The 19598-nt window shown below is 54.6% G+C and overlaps 1 protein-coding gene across 9 annotated transcripts in view; it reads left to right on the top strand.

The window, feature by feature from the left end:
* The window catches only part of ANO1 (anoctamin 1), a 169287-nt gene that overhangs the window by 129301 nt on the left and 20388 nt on the right, over positions 1-19598 (top strand). For 5 of the 9 annotated variants that reach the window (XM_043451828.1, XM_043451830.1, XM_043451835.1 and 2 more), the window contains 9 exons: positions 6424-6506; positions 8669-8680; positions 9282-9353; positions 11637-11714; positions 12643-12717; positions 15949-16150; positions 16302-16413; positions 17423-17480; positions 19153-19253. In XM_043451828.1, coding sequence (XP_043307763.1) covers positions 6424-6506; positions 8669-8680; positions 9282-9353; positions 11637-11714; positions 12643-12717; positions 15949-16150; positions 16302-16413; positions 17423-17480; positions 19153-19253 — 793 coding nt within the window. The remainder of the gene's footprint in view (positions 1-6423; positions 6507-8668; positions 8681-9281; positions 9354-11636; positions 11715-12642; positions 12718-15948; positions 16151-16301; positions 16414-17422; positions 17481-19152; positions 19254-19598) is intronic. The other 4 variants (XM_043451831.1, XM_043451833.1, XM_043451837.1 and 1 more) reach the window with 2 other exon arrangements.

Genomic DNA, 19598 nt, shown 5'->3' with positions numbered 1-19598 from the left:
ATACAGCCCACAGCCTGAGAACCCCTGGAGGAAACGGACAGCTTGCCCCCACCCCTTGTAACCAGGCGGGTGTGTCTTTCTGGTCCATTTTCTCTGCAGCCCCAGCATATGGCAGGGAATTTAAACATATAAGCAGGATCTGTACCCGTCGTTCTGTGTTTTGTTTTTTAACTGAGGTGAAGTTCACATGATGTAAATTAACTGTCTTAAGTGCACTGTGCAGCAGCATTTAGCTCCCTCCCCACACCAAGCCATCCTCACCAGCACCCCCCCAGGTGGACACCCAGTGCCCATTGAGCAGTCTGTCCTCCTCCCCTTGCCCCCACCCCGACAGCCACCAGTCTGCTTTCTTCCTCTGTGACGGATGTGTCTTTTAAATAGTCTGGATGCTTTGTATATACAGGACCAACCCTGTGTCAGCATCTTAATGAAAGGTGGTGAGATCCTGCAGGTGAGCTGGGTCATAGGGCCGCTCCTCTGTCCAGCCCCCAGCACATGGATGCCCACCCAAGGCCCCACAGTGGGCACTGTTATCAAGCCCATGGTACACATGCGGAAACTGAGGCCGGCGGGTGGGGGCGGTCCCAGGCCAAGCCCACACCTGCTTCTACCCAGGGTAGATCCAGGATCCGTCGCTCACCTGCCACCTCTGGGCTCCTCTACAAGAATGTGTTTTACCTAATGCTTCTCATTAAAACATGTTTGAAGGAAGAAACTCAGCCACCCGCTTGCACCCTGGCCTGGGTTCGCTCTTCACTGCTTGTCTTTTCTGTGGCACTGCCTTCTGGGCTTGGATTTAGGGAAGGGAACTTGTCTCCTCGGCCCCTTTGTATGGCTCCTGGGGTCGAGGGCCTCTCTTCTTATCTTTGGTATCTTTGACCACATTTGGCACATGGCTTGTGCTCATGTGGGTGGGAAGTCACGCCCCTCATCCCGGCCAATCTTGTGGGGAGACGTCCTAGACCCAGGTTTCTGCTGTGTATTAACCAATCGCCTGGCTCCTCGGGGGCTCAGTTTGCCCATCTGTGCAAAGAGCTCGCAGGCTGGATGCAAGGAGGCCCCCCAGCCCACCCAGCACCATAACAGACATCAAGTTACGTCTGTGTGATTTGGAGAATCATCATTGGGCCCCTCGAAAGGAAGGGATGGGAACTCAGCAGGACCCACAGGTATCCACACAGCTGCTGTAGTGAGAGAGGGATGCAGGGACACAGCTGCAAAGGAAGGGCTCTCCTTCCCACCTCTGCCCAGCCCAGCCCAGCCCAGTTCGGTTCAGTCACTCATGTGACTCTTCACTCAGTCACTCAGTCACTCTTCAGTCAAAGAGTCATGTCCGACTCTTTGAGATCCCATGGATTGCAGCACACCAGGCCTCCCCGTCCATCACCAACTCCCAAAGTTTACTCAAACTCATGTCCATTGAATCGGTGATGCCATCCAACTGTCTCATCCTCTGTCATCCCCTTCTCCTCGTGCCTTCAATCTTTCCCAACATCAGGGTCTTTTCACATGAGTCAGCTCTTCGCATCAGGTGGCCATAGCATTGGAGTTTCAGTTTCAGCATCAATCCTTCCAATGAATATTCCTCTAGGATGGATTGGTTGGATCTCCTTGCAGTCCAAGGGACTCTCAAGAGTCTTCTCCAACACCACAGTTCCAAAGCATCAATTCTTCGGCACTCAGCTTTCTTTATAGTCCAACTCTCACATCCGTACATGACTACTGGAAAAACCATAGCCTTGACTAGATGGACCTTTGTTGGCAAAGTAATGTGTCTGCTTTTTAATATGCTGTCTAGGGTCATAACTTTTCTTCCAAGAAGCAAGCATCTTTTAATTTCCTGGCTGCAGTCACCACCTGCAGTGATTTTGGAGCCCAAAAAATAAAGTCTGTCACCGTTTCCACTGTTTCCCCATGTATTTGCCATTAAGTGATGGGACCTGATGCCATGATCTTAGTTTTCTGAATGTTGAGTTTTAGGCCAACTTTTTCACTCTCCTCTTTCACTTTCATCAAGAGGCTCTTTAGTTCTTCACTTTCTGCCATAAGGGTGGTGTCATCTGCATATCTGAAGTTATTGATATTTCTCCCTGCAATCTTGATTCCAGCTTGTGCTTCATCCAGCCCAGCGTTTTTCATGATGTACTCTGCATATAAGTTAAATAAGCAGGGTGACAATATACAGTCTTAACGTACGCCTTTTCCAATTTGGAACCAGTCTGTTGTTTCATGTACAGTTCTTACTGTTGCTTCCTGACCTGCATACAAATTTCTCAAGAGGCAGGTCAGGTGGTCTGATAATCCCATCTCTTTAAGAATTTTCCAGTTTTTTGTGATCCACACAGTCAAAGGCTTTGGCATAGTCAGTAAAGCAGAAGTAGATGTTTTTCTGGAACTCTCTTGCTTTTTCAATGATCCAATGGATGTTGGCAATTTAATCTCTGGTTCCTCTGCCTTTTCTAAATCCAACTTGAACATCTGGAAGTTCATGGTTCATGTACTGTTAAAGTCTGGCTTGAAGAATTTTGAGTATTACTTTACTAGCGTGTGAGATGAGTGCAATTGTGCAGTAGTTTGAGCATTCTTTGGTATTGCCTTTCTTTGGGATTGGAATGAAAACTGACCTTTTCCAGTCCTGTGGCCACTGCTGAACTTTTCAAATTTGCTGGCATATTGAGTGTAGCACTTTCACAGCATCATCTTTTAGGATTTGAAATAGCTCAACTGGAATTCCATCACCTCCACTAGCTTTGTTCATAGTGATGCTTCCTAAGGCCTACTTGACTTCACATTCCAGGATATCTGGCTCTACGTGAGTGATCACACCATCATGATTATCTAGGTCGTGAAGATCTTTTTTATATTGTTCTTCTGTGTATTCTTGCCACCTCTTCTTAATATCTTCTGCTTCTGTTAGGTTCATACCATTTCTGTCCTTAATTGAGCCCATCTTTGCATGAAATGTTCCCTTGGTATCTGTAATTTTCTTGAAGAGACTCTAGTCTTTCCCATTCTGTTGTTTTCCTCTATTTCTTTGCATTGATCACTGAGGAAGGCTTTCTTATCTCTCCTTGCTATTCTTTGGAACTCTGCATTCAAATGGGTATATCTTTCCTTTTCTCCTTTGCCTTTTGCTTCTCTTCTTTTCATAGCTATTTGTAAGGCCTCTTCAGACAGCCATTTTGCCTTTTTGCATTTCTTTTTCTTGGAGATGGTCTTGATCTCTGCCTCCTGTACAATGTCACGAACCTCCGTCCATAGTTCTTCAGGCACTCTGTCTATCAGATCTAACCCAGTAGCAGGTGGTTTTTCACACTGCTCACCATGCCTGATTCTGAACTGAGATCTCGGGACTGCCGCCAGCTTGGTGTGAGCCTTCCCCTTGCCCATGCTGCTGGCCAAGCCTGAACATCACAGCCCCGCCCCTTTGTTCCAAAGCACAAGTGTGACAAACTCAGCACCACGGAGCCCGCCAAGGCAATAGGGCATGGTACGGTCTGTTGCCCAGAGGAGAAGGCATGCCCAAACCTTGGCTAAGGAGACTTCAGACTTTTAAAGGAGAAACGGGAAGCTCATGATTAATATAAAATGTCTGCATTTCTTAAACATAGCTGAGGCCAACAAGCCTTGTCCATGCACCATCTCCTTGGCCACCAGGTTGTGACCACAGGTCCAGCCTTGGTCCTGCTCAAACTACAAATACTCCTGGGAGAGAGCCTTTGTATCTATCTTAAGACATTTAACAGTAACATTCTAGCAAGAATGCCTGGGTTTCGTACCAGCTGCCTAACTGTAGGACCTTGGGCAAATTACTTACCCTGTCTGTGCCTTCATCTCTTCATCCATAAAGTGGCAATACAACTTTTGATGTACCATCAGACTTACTACAACTATAATTGTTACTCCTTTAAAGAACATTAAATATCTATGCAGAAGGTCAGTCAATATCATGGTTAAGTGTAGACTCTGGTGTCAAGTAGAAGTCAGTTCAAATCCCACTCCTGCTATTATCCTGCAGTCGACTGTGGGCAGAGCATACAATCCTCTGAGCCTCTGTCCTCACGTGTAAAGGTATGAGTGGAAATCATTCTCTAGTGCATCACATTGTTTTGAGGGTTCTTGATGTTAGTAAGTCACTAGCATGGAGCATGGTGTAGGCTGAGTCCTCATTAAAAGGTAGGGGTTACCACACTGCAGGCTGGTGAGTGGAAGGAGTGGAGGTCTAGGAGGCAGAGGTGTGGGTCAGTGAGCCTGGGAACGGGGAGGCATGCGGGAGGGTGGGGACAAGGGATGTAACCGGGCCAGCTCCCCGCTGAGCAGAGAGCCAGCCCTCCTCCCCAACTCAGCCATGTGCAGGCAGAAGCCAGAGAGACACAGCTGTCAAAACACAGTGAAGGAGAGGCAGGCCTTCCAGAACCGGTGGGGGTTTGGGAATGGGCCCCTACTAGGGCCCTCCGCCGCGGTGAGCCAAGGGCACACCGAGAGGCGCGAGGAAACATCCTCACACCTTCCTTCTCAGGAGGCTGCTGACGGGCCTGCCCCACCGGCCACATGCTTCCTCCTGGAGTCCCCGCCACCCTGATGCCTCTGCTGAGAGTGCACTTGTGTCTCAGGGAACTACATTTCCCAGGCTCCTTTGCTGTCCCGTTTCCTGGAAGGCTGTCGGCCAATGAGAGGCCCCGATGGGGATCCAAAGGCATGAGGAAGGGAGAAACCAGGGTATTTCTCCTTCTCTCTCTGTGCTTCCAGGAACATCTTTGGCAGATGCTTTGCCTTCCCTGCGTGGCTCTAACTCCCACTGGAAAGCCCCTCCCTCCGTGATCCTAGCTTCCTCTGGGCAGCCCCAGTGTCTGGCCCTGGTAACACCAGCTCCCATTGTCCCACCGCTCCTAAACTGGCAGCAGCTTCCTGCAGTTGCTAACCTCTGGGTGGTCTCACCATCCCCTGCTTGTTGTCTCAGCTCTTCCACTGTCTATGTGGCCAAGTCCCAGGATGAAATTACCCCAGTCCAAAAGACCTAAGAGGTTCCTGTCTCCTGGCTGGACCTGGCTGGGGTGGTAGCTGATACTTGAGTGGACCCATTATGTGCAGATACGTGCAAAACTGTTCTCGCCTCACCTTAATGGGTGGGCATGTTCTCTGAACCAGGAAATGAGTCAGATTCAGGCCCATTTTTTGCCAGGTCCAAAGCCTACATTCTTTCCTAGTGAAGAATGACACCGGGGAATTTGCACTGAAGTTCTCGCTACATTTCTGTCTTGACACCACCATTCATTATACAGGTCATTTAATTCCTCTGAGCTTCAGTTTCCTCATCTGTAAAAGGCAGGACATTATAGCACCTCCCTCCAAAGATCACTGTGAGATGTAAATGAGATTAATGCCAAGACAGTTGGATGGCATCATCGACTCATTAGATGTGAATTTGAGCAAACTCTGGGAGATGGTTAAGGACAGGGAAGCCTGGCATGCTGCAGTCCCTGGGGTCGCAAAGAGTCAGACCCGACTGAGTGACTAAACCGAACTGACCTGAACACTTCACGTGTCAGCTCTTTGAACAGTGCCTACCACAGGACAGCTCAAGGATCCAGAGCTCCGGGTACCTTTGTGGTCCCTTGTGTCATTCCTCCAACCCCAGACTCTGCTGACTTTCCTGTGCTGGATGGAAGCATTAATGATGAATGATTCAGTCAGTGCTGTCCCCATTTGCAAGTGTGAGCTCTTAAAAGCCCTTTATGCACTCAATGAGCTCCCTCAAGGCACTTGTTTGTGCCAGACACTGGGCTTTCCAGGGAAGACCCAGAGGACGAGACCCCATCCCCGCCCCCACACCCCAGAGAGGCCACAGGACATGGGACAGGGATTATGATGGAAGGTAGCACGGGCCCCATGAGCATGAGAGGTTCCGGGAGGAGCTGGTTTTTCCCTGACACTGAGGGGATTGATGGGAGCCTTCCTGGAGGAGGTGGCGTTTGAACTGTGCTTCCTCTGTTGGGGATACGAAGCAGGACGTAGCACCTCGGAACACAGTTCAGCAGGCGGAACACCTGTCAGGGTTTGAAGCTTGAGTAAGTGGCCTTGGCTCACCCTTCACTCTTTCTGATCTCAGGACCCCCTCCTGTGACTTGGGGTCCCCAAGATCGATGGAGCGGAATGGTTAACACAAGTTCTGGGACCCTTACCGGCTGGCTGAGTAACCTTGCCCGGGACTCAGGGGCCCTGTACCTCCATTTTTTTCATCTGTAAAATGAGCGATAGACCATCCCTGCCTTTCAGAGTCAGTGGGAGAACTGAACAGTTTAATATTGGTCCAGGACTTGTTGCCGTCACTCTATAAATGGTGCAGGAGAGGAGAATGCTTTCATGTCACCTGGTGTCATGGGGCTTCTGAGCCCCTAACCACCTGGTTCTCTCTGACCTCAGCCGCCACCTTCATGGAGCACTGGAAGCGGAAACAGATGCGGCTCAATTACCGCTGGGACCTCACAGGCTTTGAGGAGGAGGAGGTGAGTGGGCTTAGCAGCTGCGCCCCCTGTGTCCTCTCCCATCCCCACCCCGTTCCTTTTTGGGGGGACTCACTAGGTCGTAAAGTCCAGGCGAGGCTGCTCCCTGCCTGTTTCTCAGTTCGTGTCCCCGATGTCTCAATCCCCCGCGGTTGCCAGGGTGACTGCTCAGTGTCCGCTCTAGTGTTTTAAATCTCCGTGCTCACATGGACACACCACCCAGAAATGTGGTCAGGGACGCAGGCCAAGGCTCACCACGCTGATCCCATTCAGTCTGGAGGCCGCACCACAGGTCTGGGGAGGGGATGGCCACCACCCACGAGGTCGAGTCCCCAGAGGTGGCCGTGAGCCTTCACCCTGGTGCCAAACCTGCGACCCCCGGAGCCAGCTGTCAGCCTGCAGTCAGGCTTGGCCAAGATGTGGGGCTGACCCTTCACTAACAAAGGGAAGCCATGTGCCGGCATCTTTGTACGCCAGAAGAGGGCCATTCTGAGTTGAACAGCCACTGAGATGGTGGGTGAACCCGCTTCCCTGGGGTTGCTCAGGAGATGCTATGCTGCTGCCCCATCCTGAACTGCCAGCTCCAGCAGAATCCCTGTGGGATGAGGGGGAATGAAAAGGAACAAGATCCCCCAAACAGGAGAGCCGTTAGGTTTGGCCATGCTGACCGCAGCTTTGTATTACGGAGTCTCTTGCTCAGCTCTTTTAAAGAGAAACCACTCATGCATTTTCATTGTAATGTGAAAGCCTCTTTCATCATCCTTTTAAATATCCCTATTATTATATTATATATTAAAATATCCCTATTATATGTTAGGCCTCCCTGGTGGCTCAGATGGTAGAGAGTCTGCAGTGTGGGAGACCCCGGTTCGATTCCTGGGCCGGGAAGATCCCCTGTAGAAGGAAATGTCAACTCACTCCAGTATCCTTGCCAGGAAAATCCCATGGACGAAGGAGCCTGGCAGGCTACAGTCCATGGAGTTGCAAAGAGTCGGACACGACTGAGTGACTTCACTCATTATTATATGTCCCTACACACGTGCTACCTCCAGGACTGAGTTGGTGGATCACTCTTCAGTCAAATGTGTAGCTGTGTGGATTCTGAGCTGACTGTACTGTCAACAGACAAGGGCACTAGTTTGCTGGAAGAGGCACCAGCTGCGTGGTGCCAAGACGACCTCCAGGACCAGGTTGTCCTGTTTCAGCATTGCCCTTGCTGTGTGACCTGGGGCAAGTTGCTCAACCTCTCTGTGCCTCATGTCCTCACCTCTCAAATAGGGGTGGAAGAGTGGAGTTTGAGGGGGTCTCGGTAGGTCAGCAAGTACAAAGCACTTTGAGCAGGGTCCAGCAACTGTGAGTGCCCCCAACTGGTCTCCCGCCTCCAGGTTCAACCTCTTCCTGCAGCGGGTCTCATCGTCCTGTTTCACAAATGGCAGGACCAAGGCTGATGCAACCAGAGAGACACGTGTCTCCTTAGGTGCAGAGAGAGGCATGGGACGGGTGCTCCATCCCCCATGGTGGGCCCCGGGTCAGCAGTCTGCCGGAACAGATTTAATAGATTCAAATAGGGTTCATGTCATCTTACTAATTTGGAATAGATTGAGAATGTCCTTTTCATGACGTCCTAGGGGTTGGGACAGTTCAACCTGTTGGGAACCTGTCCCGTGAAGTCTTCACCCTGATGGCTCAGGCACTAGGTAGTGAGGTAGTGATCGGAGCACCGCCCTGGGAGGCCTGAATGAGACCCCCAAGAGTGAGCCCCCATGCTGGGTAGGGCCTCTTCTGGGGCTGGTCACCTAAGTCAGAGGGCTAGCCCCTCCATGACGTGAACCCCAGGTGTCGGCTCTCAGAGCAGAAGGAAGCCTGTGCCCAGCCGTCTGGCCTGAGTCTCCTCCCCTGAGCCTAAGACAGTTCAGCCCAGCACCCGATCAGGAATCGCCTAGAACACTCCACCTGCAGAAACAGCAACACACTCAGTCACCCTAGGGTAGCATCAGCCTTTGGCAAGCCCTCCTTGTCTACCCGTGTCCATCTGCCTTCACCCCACTTTTTTAAGAATATCACCTCTAAAAGGACTTTTTTCTTTAAAAAAACAAACAAAAAAACAAACAAACACAAGTAATGAAATCTTTTTGTTTTTGTTTTACGTTTCTGGTTCCCGGAAGGAGGCTGTCAAGGTTTGAAATTTTTTGTCACTCGTCTGTCTCCTGGGAGAGGGACCTTCTGGCACACCTGCTCTGTCTGTTTCTGCTGAGCGGTTCCCCACACCTCTTCCACGGCGGGCAGGGGTCTCTGCTTCCTCCCCCACCTCCGGGCCTCTCTTAACCCCTGTTCTTCTGTTCCAGTGCCCTTCGCTGACCTGCTCTGGGCTCCCCTGAGGCCCGGCCCCTCTGGTCTGCCCGCGCTTGCTGACACTTAACCGCCGTCTCTTCCGACCCCACAGCTCCTGATGGGATATCCCCAGGGGCCAGTTCATGGCTGGTTGTTCAGAGTGGGCTGCAGGACAGGCTGCAACCCGGCGCAGACTGACCCGCCTCCACGACCACGGAGCCTGACTCAGTGGCCTTCCCAGTGGGCTGGGCTTCCCAACAAGGGGGAGCATCCCAGATGAACCTCATGCGGGAGCTCTGAGTGGGAAATGGTGCAAACAGCCAGCTAGGAACTGGCCCCAACGGGTACCCTGAGGGAGCGCCGGGGTGAATTTGCCACACGTGCTCCTATTAAGGGTCTCAGACTCACAGTTGACGAGACTCCTCGCTGACTTGGTTTCTTTCACAGGACCATCCCAGAGCCGAATATGAAGCCCGAGTTCTGGAGAAGTCTCTTAGGAAAGAATCCAAAAACAAAGAGGTACTGTGGCCACTGCCAGTTGGCTTTCCCAGCTTTCCCAGCAGTCAAACATTGCATGTCCATCAACATCACAGGCCCGGGGTCAGCACATGCTGTGCAGATGGAGGGGGCGGCCCCCAGACAGGGGCAGAGAGTAAATGTTCTCGACCCTCCAGACCTCCGTCACAGCGCCTTTGTCATTGTAGGATGAAAACAACCACAGACAACAGGTGAACAAATGTGTCTGGCCATGTTCCAATAAAATTTTATTTATAAAAAACAAGCGGGGTTTCGGGGGAGATTTGTCACACCCTGCCAGAGGTCAACCTCCCCCTTCTGTCCTGAGGGTGATCTCAAACTTCAGCCAACACCTCAACATCAAGAAAACCAAATGGTTTTGTAGCTTTTCTTGCTCTGGGTGGTCATGTCCAACCTTCATGCTCTGCATTGAATAATGAATGGAAGGGTTTGCCCCAACAGGGCCCCTGAGTGGATGGCCAGTCCCTTGCCTCACGCATAGAGGATAAGAATGAGAAAGAAAAGTGTTTTTGTGATCCTCTTGTGGCTGCCACCTTTTCTTAATATGTAATAAATGCCTTCGTTTCTCCCCATAACCTCTCATTTAAATCAGCAGTCATGTTCTCACAAACCTCTAAGGATGCTCGGTTATTTTTTTTTTTCGGTTATTTTTTTATCAGAGGGTTTTTTTTAATATGACATGGGGCAAGAGCCCCCAGGCCCTTGTCAACCTCTCTCTGAGGCTGGAAGGTCAGTCCTTGCAGGGATGGGAACAAGGGCAGAGTGGTCTTTCCAGATCCTAGTGTTCCTTGGCCTCTGGGAGCGACCTTTGTCTTTTCTTGTCATTGTGTTCCGTGGACAGAGTTTGCTGGTACAGTGTGGCCAGGGGTCCCAGTTACCACAATCCCCCCATTAGAGGGTGGGCAAAGTGGGTGCAGCAGAACTCCTTCTCAGACCCCAGTTCCCACAGCACAGAGAGAGCCCAGGTCAGTCCCCCCGCCAGCCAGAAAGTGGGCGCACGACCTGGAACTCAGAATCCAAACAGGACCGGGGGTGCAGAGGAAATAACCACAAAAGCGTGAGCCTTCGCCACGATGAGGAGACGGTCCTTTCATTTAACCCATCGGAACATCTGTCTGCCGCGTGCCCATTGTCTTTGGAGCAGCCGCCCTGTGCCTTTGACCCCACGGCTCCATCAGCGCCCTCTCCCCAGGCTGCATCTCCCCTCCTAAAGGGAAAGGCATGGGTGCTGCTGCTCTGAAGCCCCCAGGCCCCCTGCTGAGGGCCACCATGCCCCACCTGCGGTGTGCCATCCACCCCCAGACAGCCCACCCCACAGTTCTACGGTGGCCCCTCCTGGTGTGAGTGAGGATGGGATTGCACCCCTTCCTAGGGGAAAAGGGGCTTAGTAGCCCGCATCACGTCCACTGAAGTCAGGGGCTCCCCCAAACCCGAGCTCTGCGCCGTGCCAGGAGCACCCCCCAGATTCCCCGTCACCTGGCTCCTTGGCTTTGACCCAAGCCCTTTGACCACAAGAGCAGCGAAGCTTGGGGTTCATTTTCACCAGCCTCCAATGGTGACCTCAGGCCTTGAAGGCCTCCAGGGGGCCACACCCTTGATTTTTTTCCACCCTTTCACTGTCTCCCACCTTTATGGTTTTAATTTTTTCCCCTGGCTATGGCACCAAATTCGTTTGGGGGAAAATAAGAGATTCCTGCCTTTCATGGGTGTTAGGCTGCGGAGTGTGGCTCCCTGCATATTGGTGTCAAATGCACAGGGTAACCCACGTCTGCATAAGACGCACCGTGAACTACGGCCACCATCTGGCGAGGGGGCCCCGCGGAACCTGCCAAGTTTCCAGGCTGTTTCCGTTATCTCGTTGCAGCCTCTCTTTTAGAATGGGCTTCCCAGGTGGCACCAGTGGTAGAGAACCCACCTGCCAAAGCAGGAGAGGCGGGTTCGATCCCTGGGTTGGGAAAATCCCTTGGAGGAGGGCATGGCAATCCTACTCCAATGTTCTTGCCTGGAGAAGCCCTTGGACGGAAGAGCCTGGCGGGCTACAGTCCATAGGGTCACAGAGTGGGTCACGACTGAAGCGACTTAGCACGCACACGCTCTTTTAGAATGTGGGTCTCTGCCGTCTCCGATGGGTTTAAGACGCCCAGAGCCTGAATCGGTCCCAGCAGCCGGCACAGCCAGGGAGGTGCTGGCTTCCCCAGGGGGCGACGGGGGCCTGGGCCGCGGTCTCACCCCACGGTGCTCTCTTGTTCCCTCCACCCGCCCCAGAAGCGCCGGCACCTTCCGGAGGAGCCAACAAACAAATGGAGGCAGAGGGTTAAGACCGCCATGGCGGGGGTGAAATTGGTACATGTCGTGTCATCGGGCATCGCGCGTCTTAAGTGTGTGCAGATGAACCCAAGTTCATTGTGTTTCCTCAGCCGACTCTTGACTGCTGTATTATCATGTTAACACCCACATCCACGCTCTTTTGCCTTCCTCTGCACCCTCAGGCTGTGACGTGTGTCGAGGTGTCTCTGCATGGCCACCGTGGGGTCGTGGGCGGGAGCTCTGCTGTCTCTGGGGCTTGTGAATCGTGCCTGCCACAGCTGCCTGCCAGCAGTCCCTGGTCTCATTAACATGCATGCCACCCTCCCTGGAATGCGTGGCCTCGGGGGTCAGGCCTGCCAGCATTCTTTGACCTCATCCATGCATTTTTTTTTTTTTTTGGCGTTAAAGATCCACCCCATTCTAGAAACATCCCAGGTTAGTGACAAGCATCTACTTCAGTCCCTCCAGACCCCGCAGTCCCCGTGCCAGAGCCTCTGGGGCCGTGTGTCCCCACCGACCGCCGTTGCTACGCGGCGGGCAGCGTCTGAACTCGGAGTGCTGGTGGCTTGTCTCAACTTGCTCTGCAAAGGAAAATAACTATCATGGTCTGGGTGGCGGAGGGAAAAAACAGCTTAGATCTTCTCGCCGTGCAGATGAGACGGAGGCCAGGCTTCTCCCGGATGGGGGGGTCTGAGCGTCTCATTTAGAAAAGCCTCTGGCGCCATCACACCTCATAACAGAGAAGACTCACATTTGTAGACAACTATTACTTCTGTCATTTCATAGCATCCTTTCATCAGGGATAAAGCCTGGATGTTTGCTTTCATTCATCACCTGCAGGGTTTTTGTTTTTTTCCAACCGTGTTTCTGTGGTCCACGTTGTTCACCCCCCCCCACACACACACCCCACACTTGTCCACCAGGATGGTCCCCACTGCTGACCCAGCCCTGTTTCGTTTTGTAGACGGACAAGGTGAAGCTGACCTGGAGAGACCGGTTCCCTGCCTACTTCACCAATTTGGTCTCTATCATCTTCATGGTGAGTCCCGGTAGGCCGAGGTGGGCAGTGTACCACGGCACGCAGCGTTTACCTGGATGGGGTCAGCCGTCCACGTGGCAGTCATCCTCATCCCAAGCCAGGCATGGGTGGGGGGATTCCACCAGTGTCCTCAAATGGGAAGGGGCTGGAGTTCTGTCGTGACCCCGGGGGGCTCCCTACACCCAGGGGGATCGTCCCTGACGCATCTTTCATTCTGACAGTGACACATGTAAGTAACTTGTCATTCACACCCAGGAGTTCACAGGTATTATTTAAGACAAAACGGAGGGGTTTTAAAGACAGCCACGAAATGAATAACAGAGACAGGACAGCAGTCAGGATGGGTCTGTGATGCCGGATTCATCCGGACCCCGTGGGTTTGAATAAATCAGCGACACCATGGCTGGCTCTCTCTGGAGGTTTTAACGCCCAGATGATCCGGCCGCGTCCCTGGAAGGCCTCAGCCTGTGCTCCCCAACAGGTCAGTGCCAGCTGTGGTCACTGTGGAAATGACCATCCCCTCATCCAGCCCCGGAGCTTTAGGTTAGGGTCTCAGCCCCCGACGCTATGGGGGGCCCTCGTGGCTGCTGTAGACAGAGGGCTGAGCTGTGCCCAGTGGCCTGAGGGGCTCACACCTGCCTGTCCCCCAACCTGCTGGTGAGGACACAGAGGCCGGAGGTCTCACCCTCTCCGCAGGCCGTATGTCAGGCTGGCTGTCCACCCTGAGACCCTCGCTATTCTATGTGGACTTGGAGACGTGCAGATGGGCTTGTTTTTCCACTGGGGGCTGGTGGGGGTGGCAGTTGAGGCCCTCTAAGCTGAGCAGTTAAAAGCAGAGTGAAGACTCCATTTCCTCTCACGATCTTGCACATGGTTAAGAAGGACATCACTGATACAAAGCAATCTATAGTGGGGACCCCCAAGACCATGGAGCCACTGCGGGGAGGGCTCCTGTGTCTGTAGATGATTCCGGTGGCAGTGGGCCCAGCCCTGGAGCACTTGTCCCAGACACACATGAGTGGTGCCGAGAGGTAACCTGGGATGATGTGGCCCCTGCCCACAGCTCACCAGCAGGGGATGGGGTACGGGAAACGGGACTCGGGCACCAAGGTTCAGCCCCTCCTGGCAGAGAAGAATCGGTGTTACCACAGAAGGTCCAGCACGGGGATGGAGACGGTGGGACGCTGTGCGCCCTTCTGCACCACGGCAGGTTTGGACAGGAGCCCTCAGGTTACATGTCACTTCTGTGAATCGTCTTCAGGGAGCTTTGAGTTTCTCACATAGTAAGAATCAAGGTGTAGGCAGTGGAAGGCTGGTCCAGCACTTCCATGATGCCAGCAGGCACTGACCTCTCTGGTCTGTGCCTATGTCCTCTTGGTCACGACATGGCTGCTCCACCTCCAACATCACCTCCACTCTCCAGGCTAGAGAAAGGGGAAGGAGATGGATGCCAGTGGAGGCAGCCCCTCTTTGAAAGTGTTTTCCCACAGGGCCTGCTCACACCTCTGCTCACATTGCGCTGGCCAGCCCTGTCTGCACAGAGATTGGGAAATGGGCACATTGTCACTCCCAGCAAAGGCGGGATAGTGGGGAGGGAACCAGCAGACCTTGAGGGACTGGTATCCCCACCACAGGTGAATCAGTCTTGTCCTGAACACAGGAGCTTCATTCTCTGAACAAATATCAGTTGAGCACCTACCAGATGCCCCCATGCTCCTGGTCCTGAAGGTGCCCATGTGTCCAAACCCCGGCCCTTGAGGCCTCTTCCTTCCAGGAGGGGACACAGCTATAGGGTGGTCATGGGGGTGCACCAGCAGGAAAGCGGGCACCTTGCTGAGTCTCCTCGCAGGCCCAGTGCCCCGCCTACCCCTCCGCACGGTGCAGGCGGGGCGTCTCCAAGCCCAGGGCGACGCCTTCCCCTAGGGTGTGGGGCCTCTTGGCAGGGGCACGGGGGTTTCCCAGGAAAGCCCTCATTCTGGGAGCTGGCAGGAGTGGTACCCACACCTCACCACAGGGCAGCCCATTCTTTGGGGTGTGGACATTCCCCAGGCGGGTGTGGTCACCATTCAGCCGCCCACAGGTGTGGGCAGCAGCGGAGTCACCAGGCAGAAATTTAAAATAGGAGCTTCCTGAGATCCCCATTGCTGCAGCCTCCCTCTGGGGTGAAGCAGGCAGAGCCCTGCCAAGCTGCATCCTGGAGGCACACAGCGCGGCCCCGGTTTTCCAGGGCCATCCTGGGAGCCGCGAGGGGCCATCTCGGCAAGGGCATGTCCCCTGCACACCCTCCATGGAAGTGAGACTCAGGGACCGGGGCCCGCAGAGGGCACGGCGCAGTCAGGCTCAGGGGACGGCCCTGCACAGCCGCCCTCCACCTTCAGGGCTGCCTCAGGACCAGAATCCACAGGCGTCCTCACCCTTAGGGCAGGACAGAGTGAGGACAGGGTCTTCCCGGGTGAGTCAGGGCTTTTGAAGGTAAGGAAGAGGAGCCCAGGCAGGCAGACAGACAGCTCCACGCTGAACAGACTCATCATCCTAGCCAACGCCCACCCTTGTCTCTCAAGCAGCTGCCAGGCTCCAAGTTTTAGGGAACATTCTGGTGCAACGGTGGGTTTGTCAAGATGGGGGATGAGCTGGAGGGTTGTGGGGGTCTCCTGGGGAGATCAGGAGAAGGGAGCCCATCCATCTGTCCCAGGCAGTCCTGCAGCACTGCTGGGGGGGACCAGACCACCCCATGCCCCACCTGCCTCCCACAGCAGCATCGAGAATGTCACTGCTCCCACTCAGGGTCACCCAGGCTGGGGGCGAAGCCCACCCAAATAGTCAGCCTGCGAGCACACAAGCCAGTTACTGGGGTTGCAGCCGCCCTGTGTCCTGCTGGGGACAGTGGGCAAGGCAGTCAAGGTTCTCACCGCAGGCCCCCACAGAGCCGTGCACTCCAGGCTTGGTGGGCCCACCAGGAAAGCCCCAGCTCGTGTGCTGGGTGACCTAGCCTGGTTACCCAACCTCTCTGAACACCAGTCTCCTCTTCTGTAAAACAGAATCTGGCCCCTCACAAGTCTGTGACGCCAACACCCGTCAAGCCCCTGGCCTCTGGTGGGTGACACGAAACGCCTGTCATTGTTTGAAGCTGAAGTGCTCCCAGGTCAGGGAGAGCAGGGCCCAGGGAGTCGGAGGGTGTGGTCCAATGAAACCAGGGGATCCCGCCGACAGTGTCCCCTCCTCCCTCCGCAGATCGCCGTGACCTTCGCCATCGTCCTCGGCGTCATCATCTACAGAATCTCCACGGCCGCTGCCTTAGCCATGAACTCCTCCCCGTCTGTGCGGTCCAACATCCGGGTCACGGTCACAGCCACTGCGGTCATCATCAACCTGGTGGTCATCATCCTCCTGGACGAGGTGTACGGCTGCATAGCCAGATGGCTCACCAAGATAGGTGAGCGCCCCGGCCGGGCCCTGGAGCCAGGCGGCCGCACGTCGCCTGCCCTGGGGCCCTGGGCTGGTCACTCAGCCCCTCTGACGGCCCGGTGAAGTGACCCGCCTGGACCGGGGCCATGGCTCAGCAGCTTGCATCTCACTCCCTCTAGAGGTTCCAAAGACGGAGAAGAGCTTTGAGGAGAGGCTGATCTTCAAGGCTTTCCTGCTCAAGTTCGTCAACTCCTACACCCCCATCTTCTACGTGGCTTTCTTCAAAGGCCGGTAGGTGCTGCTTCGGTGACTCAGACGCACCGCCTCCCCGTCCAATAGAAGGTTCACCCGCCCCCCCACCCCTGTCTCCCCGCAGGCAGGATGCACCCAGGCCCAAGGCGGAGCAGTCAGTGAGCTCCTGCTGCTGCTGGGGTCAGGCAGAGGCCTGGCTCCTGCGGGACCCCCAGGGGGCAGGGACCCTGGGGAGGAGGGACCTCAGGTGCTGGGGACTCCAGACAGCAGGGGCTCCAGGGAGCCAGTTCCAGGGGCTCCCCACTGGGGAGGTAAGGGCTGCCAGAGAAGGTATGAAAGGGCAGCTGCTGGTGTTCTGGGCCAGTGGTGGAGTGAACCCCACCCCCTGACCCTCTGGAGCTGTCCTGGGTTTCTAGGGGCCTGTGGCCCACCCACCACAACTCCCCACCACCCCCACGCCTGCCCTAGCCAGGGCCTGGCTGGTCAGATCCCAGAACCCCTCCCAGAGGCTCCGTCCTCAGCATCATGCGATTTACAAATGCCGCAGCCACCCGCCCCTCCCAGGGTCCCAGAGCTGGGCCAAGGTGCCCAGACCCCCCTGAGAGCACCCATAGCAATGGAGCAGGCTCTCAGACGACCCCAGCCGCACACCCCACAAAAAACTGAGAGGCGGCCTCAGGGGCCACCCCCACCCCAGCCTGTCTGCGGTCCCCAGCATCGCTCCGTGACCCTGCTGTGGTGGGCATGACACCATCTGTGCTCAGGTCCCTTTGCCTTCTCCCCTCCTGGGCTCCCTTCCCTCCATCTGCCCTTCGGCCTCTTGGTTTTCTGTTGAAGCCACGTCTTCTTACCCACCTGCGGGCTTAGGAATCACATGAACATTTGACCCAAAGACAGCCACTGTGGTCGGTTCTTAGATGAAGCTGGCAGGGGGAAAGCCTGTGGACTCTAGCGCCCTGACTTGGGGACCCACGACACAACCCAGCTCCCACCTTTGGGGTCTCCCAGAGCCTGCTCGCCCCACTCTAACTGACCCCCACGATTGCAGGTTTGTTGGACGCCCGGGCGACTACGTGTACATTTTCCGATCTTTCCGGATGGAGGAGGTAGGTCCCACTCTGCTTCCCCACCTCGGTTCACACAGCACACCTCAGTTCTCAGCCCACAAGGCCCCTGCTCTCTTATCCAGCTGCTGGGGTGGGCTTCGGTCTTCCATGGCATGTCCATATAGCGTCAGCTTAAAAGGAGAATCTCTCTTCAGGGTCATGGAAACCAAAAAAATTACACCTATTTTTTTATTCTTCTTTTTCTGTAAGACTTTGAATGTTTTTCTCTTTGGTTAAAGTGAACTAGTGAGAAAAAATAAAAACTCAATTACAATTCTTCTACTTCAACATTGAAACGCTCATCTCTCGCCCCACCAAACACAGTGCGGGTCATCTTTGGTTCCCACTTAACGGTCCCAGCCACTGTGGGTCTAGTTCGTGCGTCTGAGTCCTGGCCCCCAGACTTGTTCCACTGGCTCCATCAGACCAAGCCACACTTCAGGGCCCATCAGCAGTTCAGGTTTCATGGAAACTAATTGGCTTTTCTGTTTCCCAGAATAGTTCATTTTATTGAGAAAGAAAGGGCCAGGTCTTCCTGATAAGATCATGTGAAACAGGGTGGAGAGGATTAGGTACTGGGTGATCTGGCTGCCTGAGGTGAAGTCTAGAGCTTCAGCCAGCTGAGTGCTGGCCCCGAACATCCCAAGGCCTCATCCACAGTAGCGGATATTTGCAAAAAGCTCTCCAAGTGCTCCCCGACTACCTGACAGGTCCTTTACGTAGGATGACACCCTGTCAAGCTCTCTAACTGTTGGAGAAGTTGGGGGAAATGTCTTCATGAAATAGAATAAAGCATAGAGCATCTTTATTTTTTTAATGAGATGATGGCTCTTCCAGATAAATTTTTTGGCAATTTTTGGTATATGAAGTTTGGCCCAGGACTCAGAGAGGGTCAGCTGTGCCGTGGAGTGTCACCCAGTATCCCCTCAGTTCCCACCACTTGGACAAGTTAAGCTTCTGTCGCCTGCTCATGCTTCCTGCCCCCACCAGCCTATGGCGGTACAAGCCCACAGGGAACAAGGCATTAGGCCTAACAGGAGTGGCCAGCTGCCTCACCGTGCAGCTTCCCAGCTGCACGGGCCCCAGCCTGCAAGACCGCTGCCCAGCCCTGCCGATGGGCTCTGTCTCCAGGTCTGGTTCCAGCCCCGACAGCCTGTTGGTCAGGTTGAACTAACCCCAGGGGCCACTGTAACAAGACACCATAGACCAGGTCGCTTAAGGCAGCAGTTTTAAGCTCTGATAGTTCTGGAGGCCAGAAGTCCAAAATCACAGTGTCAGCAGGGCTGTGCTCCTTCCGAAGGTTCTAGGGAGGGTTCCTCCAGGCCTCTCCCAGCTCTCTCTGCCACTGACCATCCTTGATGTCCCCTGCTGACAGATGTGCCTCTCCAGTCTCTGCCACCATCCTCAGGGGGCCTCCTCCCCCCACTCCCGTGCACCTGTGCGTTTTCTCTTCTTCAAAGGACACCAGCCACAGGAGCAGGGCCCACCCTCCACCATCATGACTGCATCTTCACTCGGTCACGTCTGCAAAGACCCTGCTAACAAATGAGGTCCCACTGTGAGGTTCCAGGGGCCGGGATATGGAGGACACAACTCAGCCCTCGGTACGAGAGCCAGCCTCCCCTCGCAGGGAGCTAGGCGGGGCGGGGGCTGATGTGACCCTCTCTTGCAGTGCGCCCCGGGGGGCTGCCTGATGGAGCTCTGCATCCAGCTCAGCATCATCATGCTGGGGAAGCAGCTGATCCAGAACAATCTGTTTGAGATCGGCATCCCGTGAGTAGCTTCCGGCCTCAGGTCTCAGCGAGCATGGGGGCGGGGGCAGGCCTCCCGGTGGTCTGGGCAGCAGGTGACGCGGGGCCTGGACCAGGGCGGGGGCACCAGAAACAGGGAGGTGGCGAGGACACGAGGAAGATGGGCAGGAACAACTGCCTGGTGGACGAGGGAAGGGGCGAGGCCAGCTGATGCCTCCTCTCCCAGTGGCCGAGGATGCAGGATACAAACTGTTTTTGTTCAGTCGCTCAGTCCTGTCTGACTCTTTGTGACCCCATGGACTGCAGCACGCAGGGCTTCCCCATCCTTTACCATCTCCTGGAGATTGCTCAAACTCACAGCCATTGA

Source organism: Cervus canadensis, chromosome 29 (genome assembly GCF_019320065.1).
Source record: "Cervus canadensis isolate Bull #8, Minnesota chromosome 29, ASM1932006v1, whole genome shotgun sequence".
Classification (NCBI taxonomy): Eukaryota; Metazoa; Chordata; class Mammalia; order Artiodactyla; family Cervidae; genus Cervus; species Cervus canadensis.
Note: the sequence above shows the minus strand (reverse complement) of the source record. Positions and strands in the feature narration are given on the sequence as shown.